The sequence below is a fragment of the Chiloscyllium plagiosum genome, chromosome 36 (assembly GCF_004010195.1).
Source record: "Chiloscyllium plagiosum isolate BGI_BamShark_2017 chromosome 36, ASM401019v2, whole genome shotgun sequence".
In the NCBI taxonomy this organism is placed as follows: domain Eukaryota; kingdom Metazoa; phylum Chordata; class Chondrichthyes; order Orectolobiformes; family Hemiscylliidae; genus Chiloscyllium; species Chiloscyllium plagiosum.
The window spans coordinates 11,992,997-12,013,299 of record NC_057745.1 but is presented as its reverse complement, the minus strand read 5'-3'; the positions used below and the strand labels follow the sequence as shown (position 1 = coordinate 12,013,299).

Here is a 20,303-nt window from a genome sequence, read left to right as displayed (position 1 = left end):
GGTGCTCCGGTTTGCTCCCACAGTCCAAAGATGTGCGGGTTAGGTGGAATGGCCATGCTAAATTGCTCTTCAGTGTCCAGAGATGTGCAGGCTAAGTGAATTAGCCATGATAAATGCAAGGTTATGGGAATAGGGTGAGGAGGTGGGTATAAGTGGGATGCTTTTCAAAGGGTCTGTGCAGACTCCATGGGGCGATTGCTCTTATCTGCACTGTAGGGATTCTATGATCTATACATCTTGCAGATTCCTTCTGTCCTCATTACAATAAGCTCATCCATCTATTTTTGTATTGCCTGCAAACTTGCATGTTTTACACTTTGCTCCCTCCTCTAAGTCCTTAACGTAGATTGTAAATGATTGTGAATTTAGGACTGATCCTTGTGGCCATCTGCTAATTACAACATTGCGACATAAAAAGATCCATTAAAGACTCTGTGTGAACTGATTCTCAGACCATGCTAATGCATTATTCCCAATACCATGAGTTCCTACGTTGTGCAAGAATCTTTTACATGGCATCTTATTGAATGCCATCTGGAAATCCACATGCACTACAGCCACTGATTCTTCTACATCAACTTTGCTTGTTATATCCTCAAAATATTCTATCAAATTTGTCATGCATTATTTCCCTTTTACAAAGCCGTGCTTACTCTGATTCCACAAAGCTTTCCTGAATATCCTGCTAATTCTGGCATTTGCCCAATGACAGATGTTAGACTCACTGGCTTAGAGCTTCCTGCTTTCTACCTCCCTCCCAAAATGAGGATCACATTTGCAGTTTTTCAATCACAGGAACCTTCCTGGAATCCAGTGAATTTTGGAATATTTTGACCCAAGCCTTTACGATCTGTGCTGTCACTTTTCAAAATTATGGATGCAGGCCATCGGGTCCTGGAGACCTCTTTACCTTTAGTCCCAGTAATTTGGTGAATACTTTATCCCTTGTGATAGAGACTGTTGCAAGATCCTTTTTTCCAATCAGTACCTTGCTTATTTATTATATTTGAGATTTTTATAATGTCCACCACTATGAAGACCAATACAAAATATTCATTTAACTTACCTGCCATTTCCCTGTTCCATGTTATCAACTCCCCTGGTGCATCCTCCAAAGGTCCTATACTTACTCAACTACTCCCTTCATTCTCATACAGCTGTAGAAGCTGTTTGTTTTTGTGTTGCTTGCCATTTTAGTTTCATAATCAATATTCTTCTTTATTAGCTTTTTAGTTGCTAATGCTTAAAAATTTCCTAATCCTCTGGTCTACCACTAGTTTTTGTGACTTTGAAGGCCTTAGTTTTAGTTGGTTTCTCTGTTTGAACCCCTTTGTTAACCATGTGTGGTTCACCCTTCCCACTGAGTCCTTCTTTTTGCTCAAATAAGTTTTTGCTGAGTGTTATGAATATCTACTAAAATGTCTGTCACTGCTTTCCCGTTTGTCTGTTTTCCAAACCTTGCTTTTGGCGTTTTCTTCGTACCTCTGTAATTGCCGTTATTCAAGATGAACTAAATTTGAAATTCTTCCATGTTGTGATCACTAGAGGTTCCTTTTAACTGGGAGGTCTCTTATTAATCTTAGCTCATGACTTATTACTCGATATAAAATAGCCTGTTCCCAAGTAGATTAAGCAACAATTTTTGCTCTAAGAAACAATCCCTGATGCACTCTAGAAATTTGTCTTCCATGTTGCCCTTACCCATCTGAAGTGTTCAATTAATATGCAGATTAAAATTGCTCATGATAGTTATAGTGCCCTCCTTACATGCCTCCATTATTTCCCGATTTATACTTTGTCTTACAGAGAGGTGACTCCTCAGGGGTCGATAGATGACTCTCACCAATACCTTCTTTCCTTTGCGATTCCTTATTTCGATCCAAATGAATTCCATATCACGAACTATGGCATCTGTTTCACTACTCATCATGCCACATATTATTATTTTATTAACAAAGTGCTTCACCTTCCTTTCCTCATTGTTTATTTATCCAGAATATCAAGTACTCTTGAATATTGAATTACCATTCCTCAGCCATGTCCCTGTAATAGCTATCAAGTCATTTGATTTCTATTTGTTCCATCAATGCATCTATCTTGTTACAAATGCTGTCTGCATTCAGATAAAGTGTTTGAAGCTTTGATTTTTTTTGCCATTATTACTTACACTGGCTCTAATATCTGGTCCACTCTTCTGAATATATTTCCCAGCCCTTCCTGTCGTGCTTTGATTTTCATCTGCCTCTTAACTAAGCTGCATCTTGACCCACTTGTTTCTTTTTGATTCTTTAAACTTCAGTTTGATTGAATTCAGTGAGAATGCAATGGCTAATTATTCTATTCTCTCCATGGTTTTTACTCATACCTTATTGAACAGCTCAGCCACCTGTTTGGCTATGTGAAATCTGCGAGATTTATGACACTTCGAAAGACGACAATTGCTTTTTGAAATGCCTACTCAAGTGTGTAAGAAATTAGAATGTGGATATTAAGATATTTATTAAAATGCTAATGTACAGAATGTAGGGTCTTGGACCTGCACCAAAGGTGTGCCATGACATCCATAAGACACAGAACGTGGAAGGAGGGGCTCACCTAGATAGTTAGATGATAACTATTGCTGAATGGTTTTGTTTGAATTACAATGGCTGTCTGAGGATTACACGAGAAAGACAAGCATGCCACATCATGCCTGTAGCTGGCAAGGATAGCTATAAGTAGCAGCAGCAACATTCAAGAGATACTTGTGTATTTTGCAGCTTCATGGGATTTTTAAAAGACTTTCAATTCCTATTCTAAGGGCTGCGAGTTCTGTGTATCGAATGAATATTGGATAATGGGGTTAAGAGCGTGAGGGGAGAAGGGAAGCTAAGAGGTGAATGGGCTGAAAGGGATAGTTTGGTTAAGTGGGTGAGAGTGAAGGCGGCTTTATGTTGGTCTGAAGAATTTGCCTGATATAGAGTCATAGAGATGTACAACATGGAAACAGACCCTTTGGTCCAACTCGTCCATGCTGACCAGATATCCTAATTTGGCCCCATTAGACAGCACTTGGCCCATATCCCTCTAAACCATTCCTATTCGTATCCCCATCCAGATACTTTTTAAATGTTGTGTTTGTACCAGGCTCCACCTCTGGCACCTCACTCCATACATACTATTTCTACGCTGTAGGGAATCTAATCATAAAGGCATGATTTTTGCGGTCTGCCTCAGCACTGGACACACAGCTCCAACAGCAGGCATAATGCCAGGGTATCCCACCCTTGAGGAGATGAAATTTTCACTTGCTGATATTGTCAGAGCAGAGGCAGGATGTAACATTACAAAAGTTCCCAATTCCCACCTCCATCAAGAATATATCCAGCTCTCGGTGTTCCACTGGGACAAGGGCTGAGAACATCCTCCTCTTCCACTCATGAACTGAACCACAATAGTATTGTGAATACTGTACGTACAGATTTTTGCTACCAGTTGTTTTACAAGTACTATTTAAGGTTGTAATGAGATTCATATCAATATCAAGTAAGTATGCGGAACAAATAAAAACAACATACTGCTGATGCTAGAGATCTGAAATAAAAACAGAAAATTCTGGAGAAACACCAGATCTGGTAGCATCTGGAGAGAGAGAAACAGAGTTAATGTTTTAAGTCTGGTATAATCTCTGGAGAAAACAATACCAGACTCAAAATGTTAACTCTATTTCTCTCTCCACAGATATTGCCCCACCTGCTGAGTTTCTCCAGCATTTCCTGTTTCTATTTTAGTTTTGCAGAACAAGTGGACACTTTCCTTATTGCATTTGGTTCTTGAAGCAAAGGGGTTTATGAAAGGAACTGTTTCCACTGTTTGATTTTCTCTTTCAGATTTCAATCTCATTTCTTTTATAGAGTTGAGATTTCTGTGTTTTGCCTGCTGTCTTCCCTGTAAATGTAACAGTTTCTGGAACATTCAGTAATCGGGTCTTTTTTTTTCTCTTATGGCCCTTTTGGTTATCAGATTCCAGTGCGCGGTTGTGTGGCTAATGTTAATAGCAATAGAGAAACTATTTCCTTGACAGAAACATTTAGTTGCTTCCATTTCCAATTTTCCCATTCAGTGAGATTGTTGATATAACACAGTGCAGTGTTTGCTGCATAAATTGTCTCATACCAGAGTGTTTGAGAATTTCTTCAGGTGACTGTAAATTATGTCTTCATCCATTGGTAGGTAGTGAAAACTCATTTTTTTCAGCTTACGGAGAATATTTGACATGCATCAAATTAAGCCTTTGGGCTGTAACAGAATATATTTGGAGTGTTATTTCTAGTGGAGGATGGCTCTGCCTGTGTACAATTTGAAATATGCAGCGTGAATTTAATTTGTTCATGCCACCCCAAAAAACTGAATGGGTGGAAATGTGTTCAACCAACACTGGAAATACAAAGTGGTGCTAATAGCCCAATGCCGGATGTTTCCCACACACTGGTCATTTGTAGTAAAATTGCCATGCGTTGTACACTTAACTTTCAATATGGCTACAGCATTACCACTTTGTAAGTTTGGATGACCAGCCATTGTTTGTCCCTTTGAGAGGGATAAAAAGAAACTGCACAGTGAAAAAAATAGCATTATTTCTAGCCTCAACTGGTTGTAATCAAAGTTGTTGACCAACTTGTTATGGGGACATGAGTTCCCATGGCAGGTGGTGAAATTTGAATTCAATTAAAATCTGGAAACAAAGGTAATGTTCTGACAATACTGTCAATCATCATGAAAACACACCTACGACTGGGTGACTGATGTCCTTAGGAGAAGAAAATATGCCATACGTACCTGGTTTGGTCTACATCTGTCTCCAGACCCACAGTAATGTACAGATTCTTCCCTGCCTTCAGTAATTAGAGATGGGTAGTGGATGCTGATCTAGTCAGTGACACTCACATCCCATGCACAAATAAACAAATCATAGTTGTAAGTTGTCAATATAAGTGGACAAATACTTAATGTGAACATCCTGTTTTTAGAACCTAGAGTTTATTGATAGGGTCTTAGAGATTCTAAGTAAAGAATAGATATTAAATTTATAGAGAACACTGGCTTGACCTGGACTGAAGGTTTTCTTTGCTGTCTGGTCTGCACATTTCAGGAAGGATGTGAAAGCTTTAGAGATAGTATGATAATGCCTTTAAGAATAAGGGACTTCAATTATATAGATAGACTGAAGTCATTGGAACTGTTTTCCTTGAGAAGAGAAAGTTGAGAGGAGATCTATTAAGGTATTTCAAAATTATGAGGGGCATGGACAAAGTAAACAATCAAAAACTGTAGGAGGCTATTTGACCCATCATGTCTATGCTGGTCTGCTGAATGAGTACTGGGGAAAGAAGAAGTAGACACAGACTTGAAGTAATCGACAAATGAAGTAATTACAACAAGAGGAAAAGTTTCTTTCATGTGGCGAGAGGTTGGGATCAAAATCCACTGTCTGGGAGTTTGTTGGAGGCAGGGTTAATTGAGGTCTTCAAAGAACAATTGGATCAGTATCTGTAAAGGAATGATCAGCTTTACGAACAAAGACAGTGGAGGACCAACCAGTGAAGTACTCCTTCAGCAGACCAGCATAGACAAGATGGGTCAAATAGCCTCCTACAGTCTCTGACTATTCTGTGATTCTGTAATGGTGATACTGACCTGTTTATTTGGATTGGTTAATGCCACTGTTAAATAACTAGTGTTGTCAACTGTACACATTATGTATCCATCTACTAATCTTGGAGAATATCATCTCTAACCTGAAATGTAAAAAATATGCAAGAGCCACAAATGGCCAGAAAATGACTTCCTGTGTGAGTGAGGGAAATGCTGAGTTTATATTTTGCCATCTCTGTCTCTGTGAAATAATCCCAGATATTCTGTGATTTGGGATTTGGGAGGGATTTGAGTTTAAGTAGTAACATTTCTTTCATTTTAACTAGATTCATAACTTTTAAACATATGGCATTGTTCTAAATTATCTTGATCTATTGTGTCTCCTGCAGAAGTCCATTAGATATGAAATATTCTTAACATTTAATGAAAGCATTTTAAACGCATGGTGTCATGATGTTCTGGTTTAATACCTCTGTAAGAGAACTGAATATTTAATTATTTTTCACATTGTTGCTTGCTATGGAAGTGGAGGAATATTCATTCCTCTCCGAAGGGTTTAAGCTAATATTCTGAGCACATCAACAGTTGTCAGTATCTGATATCCTTGGATCACATATAATCACAATGTGATGATTTCTCAAAATGTAGAACCTGAAACGGTCTTCACTGTCACTTTATTTGTCAGAATTTAATCTCTTCATAATTGCCTTTGCAATTTTTGTTATATTTTAAAATTAGAAATGCATTTTAAACAATTTTAATCTCTAACATTTTAGAATGCAAAATGAATGTTTGCTCAAACAAAATGTGCGTAAGAGGCAGCATTTGAATTTTGCTCAGGTGCTAAGCACATGTGTGCATGCAAATGCAATGTAGATACTTGTGAAATACTCATGTGTGATGCAGAGTTCTGTGTAACATCATTACCGTTCAGAATGTACTAATGATACTTGCATTCATTTGTGAAGTGAGTTCTCCTTCAATGTGTTCTTGGAGGAATCAATGCCTCGAGTAGGAGGTGCATGTGCTGCTGCCTTGTTGGTGATCCTTTGTATAACTCAATGGTTTGCTAGGTTACTTGATCAGACCATAAAGAATCAACCACACGATATTTGTCTGTTGCAGGCCAAATCTTTTAACGTGGAATATTTTAGTGAACTGGTTAGATTTCTATGATGGCTTTTCTGGTCATTTCATTTCTGAGACCAGCCTATTACTAAATGGAGTAAATTCAATTTCACAACATCATGTTGTGATAACATTTCTGCGTATTCCACATACAGGCACTGTTCCTATCTGTATTTTATAATTAGATGCAAAATCCACAGAGGTGTGAAATGTGTAATATACATCTTTCAAAATATACAGACTTGTGCATTCTGCATGCAGGTAGTACACATTTGTATATAAGGCTTTTCTTCTGAAATGGCATTTCTGTCACCTAAAATCAGACCCCACCACCAGAGATATATTTCCCTCCCCACCCCAATCAGCATTCCGCAGAGACCATTCCCTCTGCAACTCCCTTGTTAGGTCCACGCCAACCCCTCATCAACCCACCCTTCACTCCCAGCACCTTCCCTTGCTGCTGCAAAAGATGTAAAACCTGCGCTTACACCCCACCCCCAAGGCCCCTCCATCCAAGGCCCCAAAGAATCTTTCCACATCCGAAAGATATTTTCCTGCACATTCAAACACCTCATCTACTGTGTCTGTTGCTCACGAGGTGGTCTCCTCTGCACTAGGAAGACAGGCCACCGACTTATGGAAACGTTTCAGGGAACGTCTCTGAGACACACTCACCAAACAACCCCAATATCCTGTGGCTGACCACTTCACTTCAACTCCCCTCCCACTCAGCCAAGGACATGCAAGTCCTGGGCTGCCTCCACCACCAAATTCAAGCCAATCGATGCCTGGAGGACGAATGCCTCACCTTCCTCCAAACACACAGCATCAACATCGACTTCACCAATTTCCTCATCTCCCCTCGCCACACCTCTCACCCCCACCCTCACCCCCACCTCACACACATTCCTGATGAAGGACTTATGCCTGAAATGTCAATTCTCCAACTCCTCAGATGCTGCCTAACTTGCTGTGCTTTTACAGTACCATGTTTTCAACTCTTCTTGTGAAATGTGATCTACCAGATTGACAGGGATTGAACTACAGCACATTTGGCAAACTAGGACACAGTGGATTTCATGTACAGGTAACAGCTGAATATTATTCTGTTTCCTCAGAAACCATTATTGCAGATATAATGCAGCTACAAGAGGGCAGAAGGAAACATCATACTATACCTTGACATTCACCATCACTTTCCTACACTCGAAGGATGTCTGCTACCTGGCATATCACTACCCATACACCTACTCAACACTAATGGTATGTATGAAAAAGTACTGCAAAGTACCATAGTGACCACATCTACAGAACAGTCTGTCCCATATGTAACATGACCAGCCAAGACAGTCCAATAATGAAATCAGTCACAGGTTATTATAAAACACCACAGACAGGTTTTACTTTTGCATGTGGGCTTCAGGACATTGAAATTGATTTGAAATAACAATCGAAGATCTGCACTGTGTGCTAAACAGTCAGTCTCTTGCAATTTTCTCTGAATTGGCCAATTAATTGCCAGAGGGCAGGCTTGCCATCCAATTAAGGATGATGAGCAGACTCTTCAGGAAGGTCCAACCTCTCTCTTGACTCTGCTGCAATATGGTTTTAGCTCGAAGATTTTAAATGATACCCTCTGAAAATCAGATTCCATCATTTATCTCATAAGTACATCGAGCCCTGAGTGACTGGAAATAATTTTAATCATTTGCAAATGTGAGTCAGAACGATGTGAGAGCAGCCTTTATTTTTACAAAAGAATTTGTTACAGGTGTACTTTAAATTAGATTTCACTGCAAAACAAAATTGGATTTCTTTCTTCACGTAAAATTATATCGAAATGAAATCTAATGCTGAGTTTGTTTCTCAATAAAAAATTTATAAGAATAAAAGGACATTTCAGATCGTTCCACTTCATGGAGACAAATTATTCTGAATCACTTATACTATGCATTGCTAATGTAGTCAGGATATTGAAGTTGGTTTTTTTATTTCTATCTAAATAATTTTAGGAGTGGTTATAAAATGAATTTGCACCACATTATCATTTGATCTCTAACCAAAAATAAGGCACGAATTTAGACACACCGAGCACTGGGGCAATAGAGAGATCAATGTTAACACAGTTCACAGACCTCATTGCACCAATCCCACCCCAGAAGGTCACCTAGTTCAATTTAACTGACAAAGTAGTTTGCATTTAGATAGCAACCTTCATGCCCTCACAATGTCTCATCGTACTTCACAGTCAATTAACTACTATTGAAGCGTAATCACTGTCATAGAAACATGGAAACCAATTTGTACATGTCAAGATCCTACAGCAGGAAAAAAAATAAATGATCTGTTATTTTGGTGTTGGTTGGGGTATAAATTAGGGCCAGAGACACTGGGAGGATGCTTCTACTCTTTTCTGAATAACGTTGCAGGATTTTTAAGCATACAAATCGGGCCTTGGTTTAATCTAGAGGCACAACACAGGCAAGTCTGCTGACAATCTTCATTCAGCTACAACAGTTCTTCTGGCCCATGATAACTTCTTTCCTTTGTCCACCATTTTTGAGTTGGGTTGAGTTTGTCAGCCATCAGTTTCCCTGCTGCACATCCTCAAATGGTCTTTTGTGAGACTAAGTCAACAAATCACCATCGGATCATATCTCACATGATCACCATTACGTGAGGAATTTTCAACTTGCAGCTTGGGACATGTTATGAGCAGGAGGAGTTGTGAATAATATTTGTTCCTCAATAATAAGCCAAAGACAATCGCATCATTCACAATCACAAGGAGATCACTTTCTCAATGGTCTTTGGTGCAAACTCTTCCTGCAGCAGTTTCACTTAGTTGAAGAATGATTGGAATCTGGAGTATTAAAAAATACAATTGAACAAGAAGGTCTAATGCAATACATTAATCTCAATATTTCTTCTCTATCCATGTTTCAGACTCACCTGCACCTCCTCGAGGAGTCACTGAATCCTGATCAGGTTTACTTCCGGCATCAGACGTTATGTTCTACATTAGGGGGTAACAGGTGCCCAGTGATCACGATTACTGCTAGTCCTGGAGCTAAATGTGAACAGTTGCGTCAATTTTGTAAGTTTTCTTTGCTTTTATAAAGAACTGTTCCTAAGTTGATGCATTTTATTGAGGATGAAGGACGATCAGAACTTTGGTGCATCTCAACAAATGGGTGGGTTACTTAGTTTGCACTGTACTTGGCATCGCCCCCTATCTGCAGAAGGCTGAATTTCACATTGGCGATCTTGAGGTGGTGGAGCAGTGACAGCTGCTGGTATTACATCCACCTGATACCCAGGTTCGCTGAGAGTCATAGGTGAACAATATCAGGTAGAGAATGGATTTTAGCTGCCCACCTACCACCCTCCTCACCCCCTTCCCAATGCCAGGTTCATCAAGGAGACACACGGGAGTCCCTTTGAATGAGGGACCCCATAGAAGACTGCCAGTAACTTGACAGAGTTTATTCTTTGGGCTCCACTTGTGGTGCGCTCTCTGTCTCCTCCTGGGACTGGAGGCTGGTCCTCTCTGGCCTTAGACTGTATTGAGACAGAGGTGAGAAGGAGGCAGGGCCTTGAGCTCCAATTCTTCCATTGGATTAAACCTGCCTTGGCTAAAGGCTCTAAATTCTACTCAATAGGTTAAAAAGCTGCCTATTGCAGGCTTTGTATAAAATGATATGGTAGAGGAGCATCCGAGGAGCAGGAGAGTTGACATTTCTGGCATAAGCCCTTCATCAGGAAATTGGAGGGGGAAGGGGCTTGAGAGATAAATAGGAGGGGTACAGTGCCTTATCCTCTGCCATTTCCGCCACCTAAAATCAGACCCCACTAACAGAGATATATTTCACTCCTCATCCCTATCTGCATTCCTCAGAGAACATACCCTCTGCAACTCTCTCATTAGGTCCATGCCCCTGCCCTCACCAACCCACTCTCCATATCCAGCACCTTCCTCTGCCACTGCAAGAGGTGTAAAACCCACGCCCTCACTTCCCCCCCCCCCCCCCCACCTCCCATCCAAGGCTGCAAAGGATCTTCTCATATCCGGCAGAGATTTTCCTGCACATCTGCCCACGTCAACTACCATGTCCATTGCTCTCGATGTGATCTCCTCTATATTGGGGAGACAGGATGGCAACTCACGGAGCATTTCAAGGAATGTCTCTGGGCCGACCACTTCAACTTTCCCTCCCACTCTGCCAAGGACATACAAGTCCTGGGCCTCCTCCATCGCCAAATCCAAGCCACTGATGACTGGAGGAAGAACACCTCATCTTCTGCCTTGGGACCCTCCAACATAAGAAGTAACATCGACTTCACCAGTTTCCAAATCTCCCCTCCCCCCACCTCATCTCAGGTCCAACCCTCTAACGCAGCACCGCCCTCTTGACCTGTCTTACCTGTCCATCTTCCTTCCCATTTATATACTCCATCCTCCCTCCTGACTTATCACAATAACCCCCCAAATGCATCTGCCTATCACCTTCCCAGCTAGCTTCACCCCATCCCACCCCACCCCCCTATTTATCTCTCAGCCCCCATCCCCCTCCACAATCCTGATGAAGGCCTTATGCCCGAAACGTTGACTCCCCTGTCCCTTGGTTGCTGCCTGGCCTGCTGTGCTTTTCCAGTGCCACACTTCTTGACTCTGACTCTCCAGCAACTGCAGTCTTCATTTTCTCTATGATATGGTAGAGGTACTAGCAACTGAAATGAGTGTAAGTATATTCCATAGTCCATTAGAGAATAAAGATAACATATAGCTGGACACGGGTGAGGTAGAGAGATACGCTGATGTATCGGGCTAGAGCGTCTGTGGAGCACAGGAAGTTAGACAAACAGTGACAGAGGAAATGTGTGCTTCAGTAACATGAGGTGAGTGCATGAGAGAGTGAGTTAGAGGAATTAGTTGACACAGTATGTTAGAGAGATTGAATAATGCAGTGGGTTGGAGACACTATTATACAGACAGTTAAAAAAGGGCTCTGTGATATTGTGATTTAGTAACTTACCTTTTTTCACTTTGGAAGTTGAGCTTGAATCCAGTTAATTAGGTTCAATATCATCTTGGGCTGTGGCAGTGAGTTTTTGCAGTAATTTCCTACATGGACAAGAAAAAATGAAGGGTATAGATAAGGTGAATAGCAAAGATCTTTCCCCCACAATGGGCAAGTTCAAACTTAGGGGTCATATTTTTAAGGAGAGAGGAGAAAGTTTTAGAAAGAATGTGAGGGGCAACATTTTTATGCAGAATAGCTCATACGTGGAATGAACTGCCAGATGAAGTGGTGGATATTACAGTTACAGCATTTAAAAGACATTTGGATAAGTACATGAATAGGAAGGGTTTGGCGGGATATGCCCTAAACACAGGAAAATTGCATTAGTTTGGCTTGGGTGGACAAGTTGGACCAAAGGGTCTGTTTCTATGCTGTATGCCTGTATGACCCTATGACTCTATGACCCTGTCTTTGGTGGGTTGGCTGATTTTAGCTGGACATTGGTTAGTGTTCTTTAATTGACTTCTACATTTTTGGGTAAGAGACAAAGTGAGAAAAGTGGAATAAAGTTGGAGATACTTTCTAATGAAGCATAGTGTTGGGTTAATTTTAGGAAACTTTGTTTTGCATCTTATTGTCTGATCTTATCCAGGAGTGATTGATAAGAGCAGCATAGAGAAACTCTATTATGCATCTAACCTGAGCTTGTGTTCTTGTCACTTAATGCTGATAAGGGTTGCCTGAAGTAGAACACATTCTATTCATAGCAGGGTGATCTGTCACCTGTTGGGGGAATGAAAACCTTAAAGGAAAATTAAAATTTGTTTCCTTGTTTTTACTTCAAATAATTTTTGACAGTAAATTGTTTTAATGTATGATTGAGACCATGACCACAAGCAATTCACTGGAAAATAGCTATCAAATGTTTCACAGAATTTGTGGCAATTTTTACACAGATGTACTTCCCGCTGACTTTATGTTATTGGCTCTGTCTGAGTTCTGGACCTACCATTATTTGTCTAATCAAAAGAGTTGTTACCTTCTGCAGCAGAGTTTTATAAAACTGCTGCACATTTGTACTTTGCCTTCCCCACTAACTCAATTTTTGCGTTGCTTTGTTCGGAAAATTGATATTCCAGTAAACAATGGTGTGACTGAAATACAAAACCACCTGCTCCTTCAGTCAATCTCACTTTTCTCTGCTTGACTTCTCTCCATTTTTTCTATCACTATAAGACTAACAGCAGTTACTTTTTGTTAATCTCATTCAGAAACGCTGAACCCCACAAAACACAGAGACTGCTTAAACAATTATATCTGTATCATCAATTTCATTAGACTTTGTACTTCCAGAAAATTGATTTTCACTCTGCATCTGACCTCCTTGTTTACTGAATAAGCATTGAACCATAACAGCCTCAGCCACTTGGGATGTAATGCATGCAAGTCAAGGATGTGAAAAATTGAAAAGTAGAATTACTAAGGAAAATTGTGAGTTTTATTATTAACATAAAGATTTAAGCAAGACCAACTGACCAATGTCATAACTTTCAGTAATTGTTGAACACCATTTGTTTTGTATCCAGTGTGGTAATACAAAGCTTGGAGGCTGTATAGTACAGGGTACAAGGAATCCATTCAGCCCACCTTGCCTATTTTGGTGCTTTAAAAGATGGATCCAATTAATTGCTTGGTATTCTTGAACTTAAACATTGCTAAAAAGAGACACAAAGTTAAACTTCTTGTCTTGCTTTCATCAGGACTGGGACATAAAAAAAGTTTTGAAAGTGAACACCACTTTATGCAGCATGAGAACAATGTCCTGATAGATTGGATCAAGGTTGATATGGAAATGATACTGGACCTGTTAAGTGTCTATCTTAGCTAGCTCATTAATCTCACACTGGCAGGTAGACTCTGATTGGTCAGGAGAAAGTGTGGACTGCAGATGCTAGAGATCAGAGTCGAAAAGTGTGGTGCTGGAAAAGCACAACAGGTCAGGCAGCATTTGAGGAGCAGGAGAGTCAATGTTTTGGGCATTCCTGATGAAAAGCTAATGCCCAAAACATCAACTCTCCTGCTCTTCAGATGCTGCCTAACCTGCTGTGCTGTTCCAGAACCACGCCCTGCAACTCTGATTGGTCAGAGCATTGCCATGGTGAATGCAATAAGGATTGACAATATCCATAACCATTTTCAATGAGAAATGTACAATGTATACACAAAGTCTTATTTTGCCTCCACACAACAGGTGTGTGGATATACATTGCATCATAGAATCACAGAATCCTTACAGTGTGGAAACAGGCCATTTGGTCCAACCAGTCCACACCGACCCTCCGAACAGTAACCCATCCAGACCCATTCTCCTACCCTATTACTCTACATTTATTGCTTCTAGCACATGCAAATGAATTTCACTGTAAACCTGACTAATAATCTTAAATTAGTTTCTTGTGTATGTCTTAGCACTGTCTGGATTACTTAGTTAAATGTTGTCCCACAGCAGAATTGCATCTAATGCTGTACCCTGTGTTTTGAGTTTTCCAAGCATGGACTGGTTGGTTTAGTACAGTTGGTATGCTGCCCAATACAGATAGTAAAAGCGATATGTTATTTGATACAATCCATGAGTTATTGGGATGTATAGTCCTTGTGGAGAAAGTGAGGTCTGCAGATGCTGGAGATCAGAGATGGAAATGTGTTGATGGAAAAGCGCAGCAGGTCAGGCAGCATCTAGGGAACAGTGTTCCAGCAATAAAGTTTCAACTTTGATCTCCAGCATCTGCAGACCTCACTTTCTCCTGTATAGTCCTTGTGCATAGCATCATGCAGGCATGAAAACTCAGATGCCACATTACTCAGTCTTACGGTGGCACATTGTCTCTTTAGCTTGATGGCAGCATCCTGATAGTGGAGAGTACCACATAGCTAAATATTTCCACTCCCCTGCTCATTTCCCCATTGCTCTTAATTTAATCACCTTTAAGTAGTCATCCAGTTCTTAATTGATAATTATCATCTTTACAGAAGTAATATTGATGCCATGTAAAGTTAAAAGTGAACCCCTGACTTTAGCCAATAACGCGTTAGTTTTTCATATACCTCATGCTCGTTTTGGAAGCTGAAGTGGCGAAAACCGTGCAGTGCGTTATTTTTTACACCACTTTTCTCATTTCAAATGGAAGAAACAGACAGCCTTGGACAAAAGTTTCCTGCTGGATTCAGGACCATGGCCAGCAGCCACAGGGACAGCGTTGTTATCAGCAGTTGCTAAGATCTGGCATGGATTTTCACCCCTCAAAAGTTGACGCCCAAACTTTTGCCATTTGGTCTCAACAGCTTGACTTTTCCCCACAGTTTGTAAAGTATCCGCGAATTTACTTCCACTGTCCTTTCTAGCAGGGCTTTCGAGATTATCATAATTTGCCGAGTAAAAACGTTCTCTTCATTACACCTCCGGCTCTTTTGCTAATTACTTTCAAACTGTATCTGACTTTCAATCTTTCAGTCAGTGCAAGCAGTTATCCTTATTTGCTGCATCAAAAGTCTTCATGATTTCAAATATCTCTATTAAAACCTTCCTTAACCTTCTCTGCTCAAAGGAGGACATTTTGTTTTTTTTAAAATGACTTATTTATAGGGAGCGTCTATCACCTGAATTTTCCCTTTCTCTAAGTGGCGGAAGGGGAATGTAACTTGGTTGTGCGAGGGCATGGGGCAATTCAAGTAAATATTTCAACCTCTTCCCTGACTCATAGGAGTCAACACATATTATCTGGAAGAGCCCAGCTTTTTTACCAGACTAAAGTAGTCATTCCCAAACAAATTGCTGGAAACAGTGGAGGTTGAGCTGGTCATTACGGTTTTAACATTATATATTGGTCCGGGTCCTCAAAGTATGATGGGGCATTGCCAACACTGCATCTTCCTTTAAAACAAACTCTCACGATGAATTTGGCTGGACGAGACCACCAGATTGTCAGTAGAATGGCGAGTTGAAAATCCAGTTTGCAGTGCATTGTGCAAAGGAAATGTATCCACTGCCATCCCTGTCTGAGATGAGGCGGATTAGACACGTTGTTTTATACCTACAAAATTCCAGGAAAAGATTTTTGGTAATGAAACACAACTGGAGAGTAAAAGGGATTCTGATTAGTTACCCTACTGTATATTACAGGGAATCGGCAGTACGTGGTGCTAACAGCCCGAGTCCATCCAGGGGAGAGCAACGCCAGCTGGGTCATAAAGGGTACACTGGAATTTCTCTTGAGTAATGATCCCATTGCTCGCAGTCTACGGGACTCCTACATTTTCAAAATCATTCCCATGCTAAATCCTGACGGGGTCATCAATGGCTGGTGAGTAGAAGTAACAAGGGTAGGATTTTTTTTGACTCATTTACTATTTTAAAAAGATGAATGTTCACTTCTGTGATTCAGGCACAGTGTTTGAAACCGTCCCATTAAAATATTTCTTGTGCGCTTCATAATGACAGACTTTGTCTGCATCTCCCTTAAAAAGGCTCTCACGATGACTTTGGGATTGGGGAAATTATAAGAGTGAATGTTTCCTTTTCGGTAACTTTGGTTCCCAAAGTGAGTTAAGCATGGTTCAATAAGGACAAATTCATTCTGGTACTTGGTATCTCTGGGGAGGCTAGTGACTGAACCCGAGATGGAAAAATCAGTTTAACAAGATTAGTTGAGTCTAATTGCTGAATGGAAATTGGGACCAGCTGGAAACAGTTGACAATGTTTGTAGCCAGCTGACTGTTTGGGGGGCCTTGAGGTACATTAGCAGTGTCCCTACCTCTTAAACCAGGACACCTGGGTTCAAGTCTGGCCTGCTCTAGGAGCATGATATCTTTGAGCAGATTGATTAGTAACTATCTGATCAATTTCACTTAAATATCAGTTCACTGCTTGGAGCTCTTGTGGTGCCGTGGTAGTATCTCTACTCTAGAGCATGGGGCACAATGTTCAAATCCCATCTGCTTCAGATTGTATTATAATATCCCTGGGCAGGTTGACCGTTCCAGTAGTCATTTGTTGTTTTGAATCCAATTAATGGAAACCAAATCCCAGGCCCCCAACTCTCCCACTGTCTCAGCTCTATGTCGATGTGCCAGTGAGGATCTGCATAATGTTGTGAGCTCATTTCTGAAAAGCTAGTGAAAAAGCAGACATGAACTGCAGCTGTGTTTCAAACTTTTATTTGGAAAAGCAGTGATGAAAGGAAGTAAATTGAACATTACAGCATCAGATAAATGGGAAACAAAGAATATTAACATTTCTAATAGCTATTATACACTTAAATTACACCACTTTCCAAAATGTACACGTTTTCTGCCATAATTCAGCCTAACATGGTCAAACTTGTCAAAAGTTAACAGTTTTTGGGACTAACGAAAGTATAGGAGTGACTGTTTGTGTGACCCTGACTTTAATTACACTTACAAGCAATCCCTGGATTGGCAACAGGTTATTTTCTTGAGTCTGTTTGGAAGTGAGAACACAATGCAGGACAATGCCCAATATCCATTTGTAAGTATGAGGAAACGTTCATTGTTGGATCTTTAAAATTAACATTAATACAATAGTGTGTGGGATCACGTTCCTAAGTATGAATGTTTGTAAGTTGGACGTTTGTAAATTGGGGAACCCCTGTACTGAGTTAAGCATGATTTAATGACAAATTAATAGATTGTGTTTCATCTCTGGCTCTTGGTGTCTCTGGAGAGGCAAGTAACTGAACCTCAATTAGTTCTAATGTATACTGGAATTTTACAGCCAATTGTGCAGTGATTTCTGTCATAGGCAGGATATTGATGAATGTTAAGTAGGTTGATGAATATTTCAGCACTGTTAAACTGCAAAATAAAGGAAATGCTAGAACAATACTAAAGAGTGTGAAATGATGAATGCTGCAGCTCTGGGGAATTTGTTACTATGACTAATTATGAGTGCACTCTGGGCATTCCTCTAGTCTAGTTCCCATCATCACTACCTCCAATCCGCAGGGGACAAATCTGAGTCAACTTGTTCCAAACCTGGTTTCGGTCGGCATCCTGGATCTTAATAGATTACTCAAGGTTTGGTAGGCACTTTTGTTCTTTGTTCTTTTCATTAATTCACAATTGCCTCTTCCTCACCACACAAGGTGCTCTTTGACTTCTCTTTCTCACCAGAAGCAAATGGCATGTTACTTGTCCTCCATTCAAATTCCTTATTGCTTGTTCTTTGATGGAATGTTGGTCTTCTGGCAAGGCCAACATTTGTTGCCCACCCTATTTGCCCTTCTACTGAATGGCTCACTAGGCCATTTCCAAGGGCAGTTAAGAGTCAATCACACTGTTGTGGATTTGGACTCTCACTCGGGCCAGATTGGGTGAGGGTGGCACATTTTCTTCCTGAAAGGCATTTTGAAGCTGAATGGGCTTTTGCAACAATTCTTCAAAGTAGTTATGGTCATGATTACTGAGATTGGCTTTATGTTCTTGATTTATTCCTTGAATTTGAATTCCACTGGTTGCCAGTGGGGGATTTGAATCTATGTTGCCAAAACATTAGTCTATGCTGCTAGTTTATTAGTCCAGCAACATTACCAGAGCATTACCATCTCCCCAGTTGCCAAAGTTAATTCCCCCCAAGTTGCAAGCAAAAGATCTTGAAGGCAAAATAAGCTCCTAAACTGTTCTGTGTCCCTGAATCAGCAACAGTTTCTTTGTTATGCTGCCACTTTTGCAGATTGGTAACCCTAGCTGCAGCAACATGTCAATGAAATTATCCCTAGTTAGAGACATCTGATCACAGAGTGGGGACTTGGTGCCTGATTTCAGGTGCAGGTTGAATCTCTCACCATAAGTACTTATATTTCAGGAGTTTGGTCCATTGTCTACAGCATTACGTACATCAGCTCGATATCTGTGGATGCCTCATTCTAAGCTGTTCTGAGGGCAGGTTTTTTGTTTGGTCAGTTATGATTTCCTATTTCCTCCCACACTCAAAAGCAAGGCGAGGACACAGTTCCCAGGTCTCCTTCAGCCGATCCAGAATCGAACCTATCCTGAACAACTCACTAGGTGTTTGGCCAACTGAGTTCATTGTTCCCCTAAACTTGATAGGAATTCTATTCATTGTGCTCCCATCACTCATGAAAGTCCATTGAGTCGTATGATTACATAAAAAACTGAAAGTACTGCAAATGCTGTAAATCTGAAACAAAACTGGAAAATCCCAGCTGGCCCACAGCATCCCTGGAGAGAAATCAAAATTAACTCAGAACTGGCTTCTGAAGAAGGGTCATGGGACCTGGAATGTTAACTCTGATTTTCCTCTCTCTACAAGTTCTGCTGGACCAGCTGGGATTTCCCAACAGTTTGTGTAATATTAGATACTTCTGTACAGTTACAGTCTGGAGCATAGCTCCATTGATGTCTTTCCATCCCCTCATGCTTGTCAATAGTCAGGAGCAGAACCGTTGTATAACCAGAATCTATCCCAAATCATGAAATGACTCATTAATCAATGTTTAGCTTGGTTCATGTGGTTGTTGATGTGGAGTCATTTCAAGGTGAATTACAGAAATTGAAATTAGACTTCCAATGTGATCAGGAGGCTGAAGGGCCCCTTTCATTGTATCACAATTAATTTAGAAATTATTTCAGGCTTATTATAAATTGTTAATGCCAATCCATCTATTGCATCGAAGGCAGCAATCTGTGACTATCTTTTTGCCTTTAATTTTGAGATTGAAAAAAATCAGGTTTCGGGCAAAGAAAATGGTGATCGCTTTTCACAGACCATTAAGAAATTATTCATTCTGTAAGTAAAATTCAGATTAATTTAATTTCTTTATCTTACAGTTATAAATATTAAAGTGCCCTCAGCAAACACTGCTCCAGGTCTCAGTGATCCTGCATCGCTGTTTTTACAAAGGCAAATGCTCAACCCCACAATTCATTCTGTGACTTGCCTATCAGTTCTGCACTCAGAATAAGTCCTTCGCTGTCATGTGTTGACATATGTAACTCCTTTGAATGAAAGTAGATTTTTCATCCCAATATAATCTTTAACTTTTGAAAAGTTTGTAATGACTGGATGGATACCTTTTTTCCTTTGGTTGCCTCATCACATTTAATTGTTCAATTGCTCTGTGTTTGATTCTGTGAATCTGTTGATTGTTCTCTGCTCACTAAGTTTGTTTGGTTAAGGCTGTGTGCAGCTGCAGAGAAAAGTAAGCAAATCTGTAAGCCAGCTGCTGCAAGCATCTTAGAGCACAGAATAACATCTGCTACACATATTGAAGCAAGTATCATTGCTGCAAAGCTCTGAGATTTGAAATATATAACATACCCAAATCCCTTGGTCACTCTCTGAAGGTGGCTCTGTGGGATTCTCTTGTTGCTCATGTTACAGCAGTCACTGCTTTTTTCAGGATTCTTATCCTTCCAAATTCCCCAATGGCTTCAACTAGCTCTGTATCTTTCCCCATTCCTAAAACTCATCTCAGTGT

At 40.3% G+C, this 20,303-nt stretch overlaps 1 protein-coding gene across 1 annotated transcript in view; it reads left to right on the top strand.

Annotated features, from left to right (window-relative positions):
* Positions 1 to 20,303, top strand: part of LOC122540843 (cytosolic carboxypeptidase 4-like) — a 244,133-nt gene that overhangs the window by 119,495 nt on the left and 104,335 nt on the right. The window contains exons 13-15 of the mRNA XM_043677060.1: positions 7,881 to 8,025; positions 9,709 to 9,859; positions 15,967 to 16,147. Coding sequence (XP_043532995.1) covers positions 7,881 to 8,025; positions 9,709 to 9,859; positions 15,967 to 16,147 — 477 coding nt within the window. The remainder of the gene's footprint in view (positions 1 to 7,880; positions 8,026 to 9,708; positions 9,860 to 15,966; positions 16,148 to 20,303) is intronic.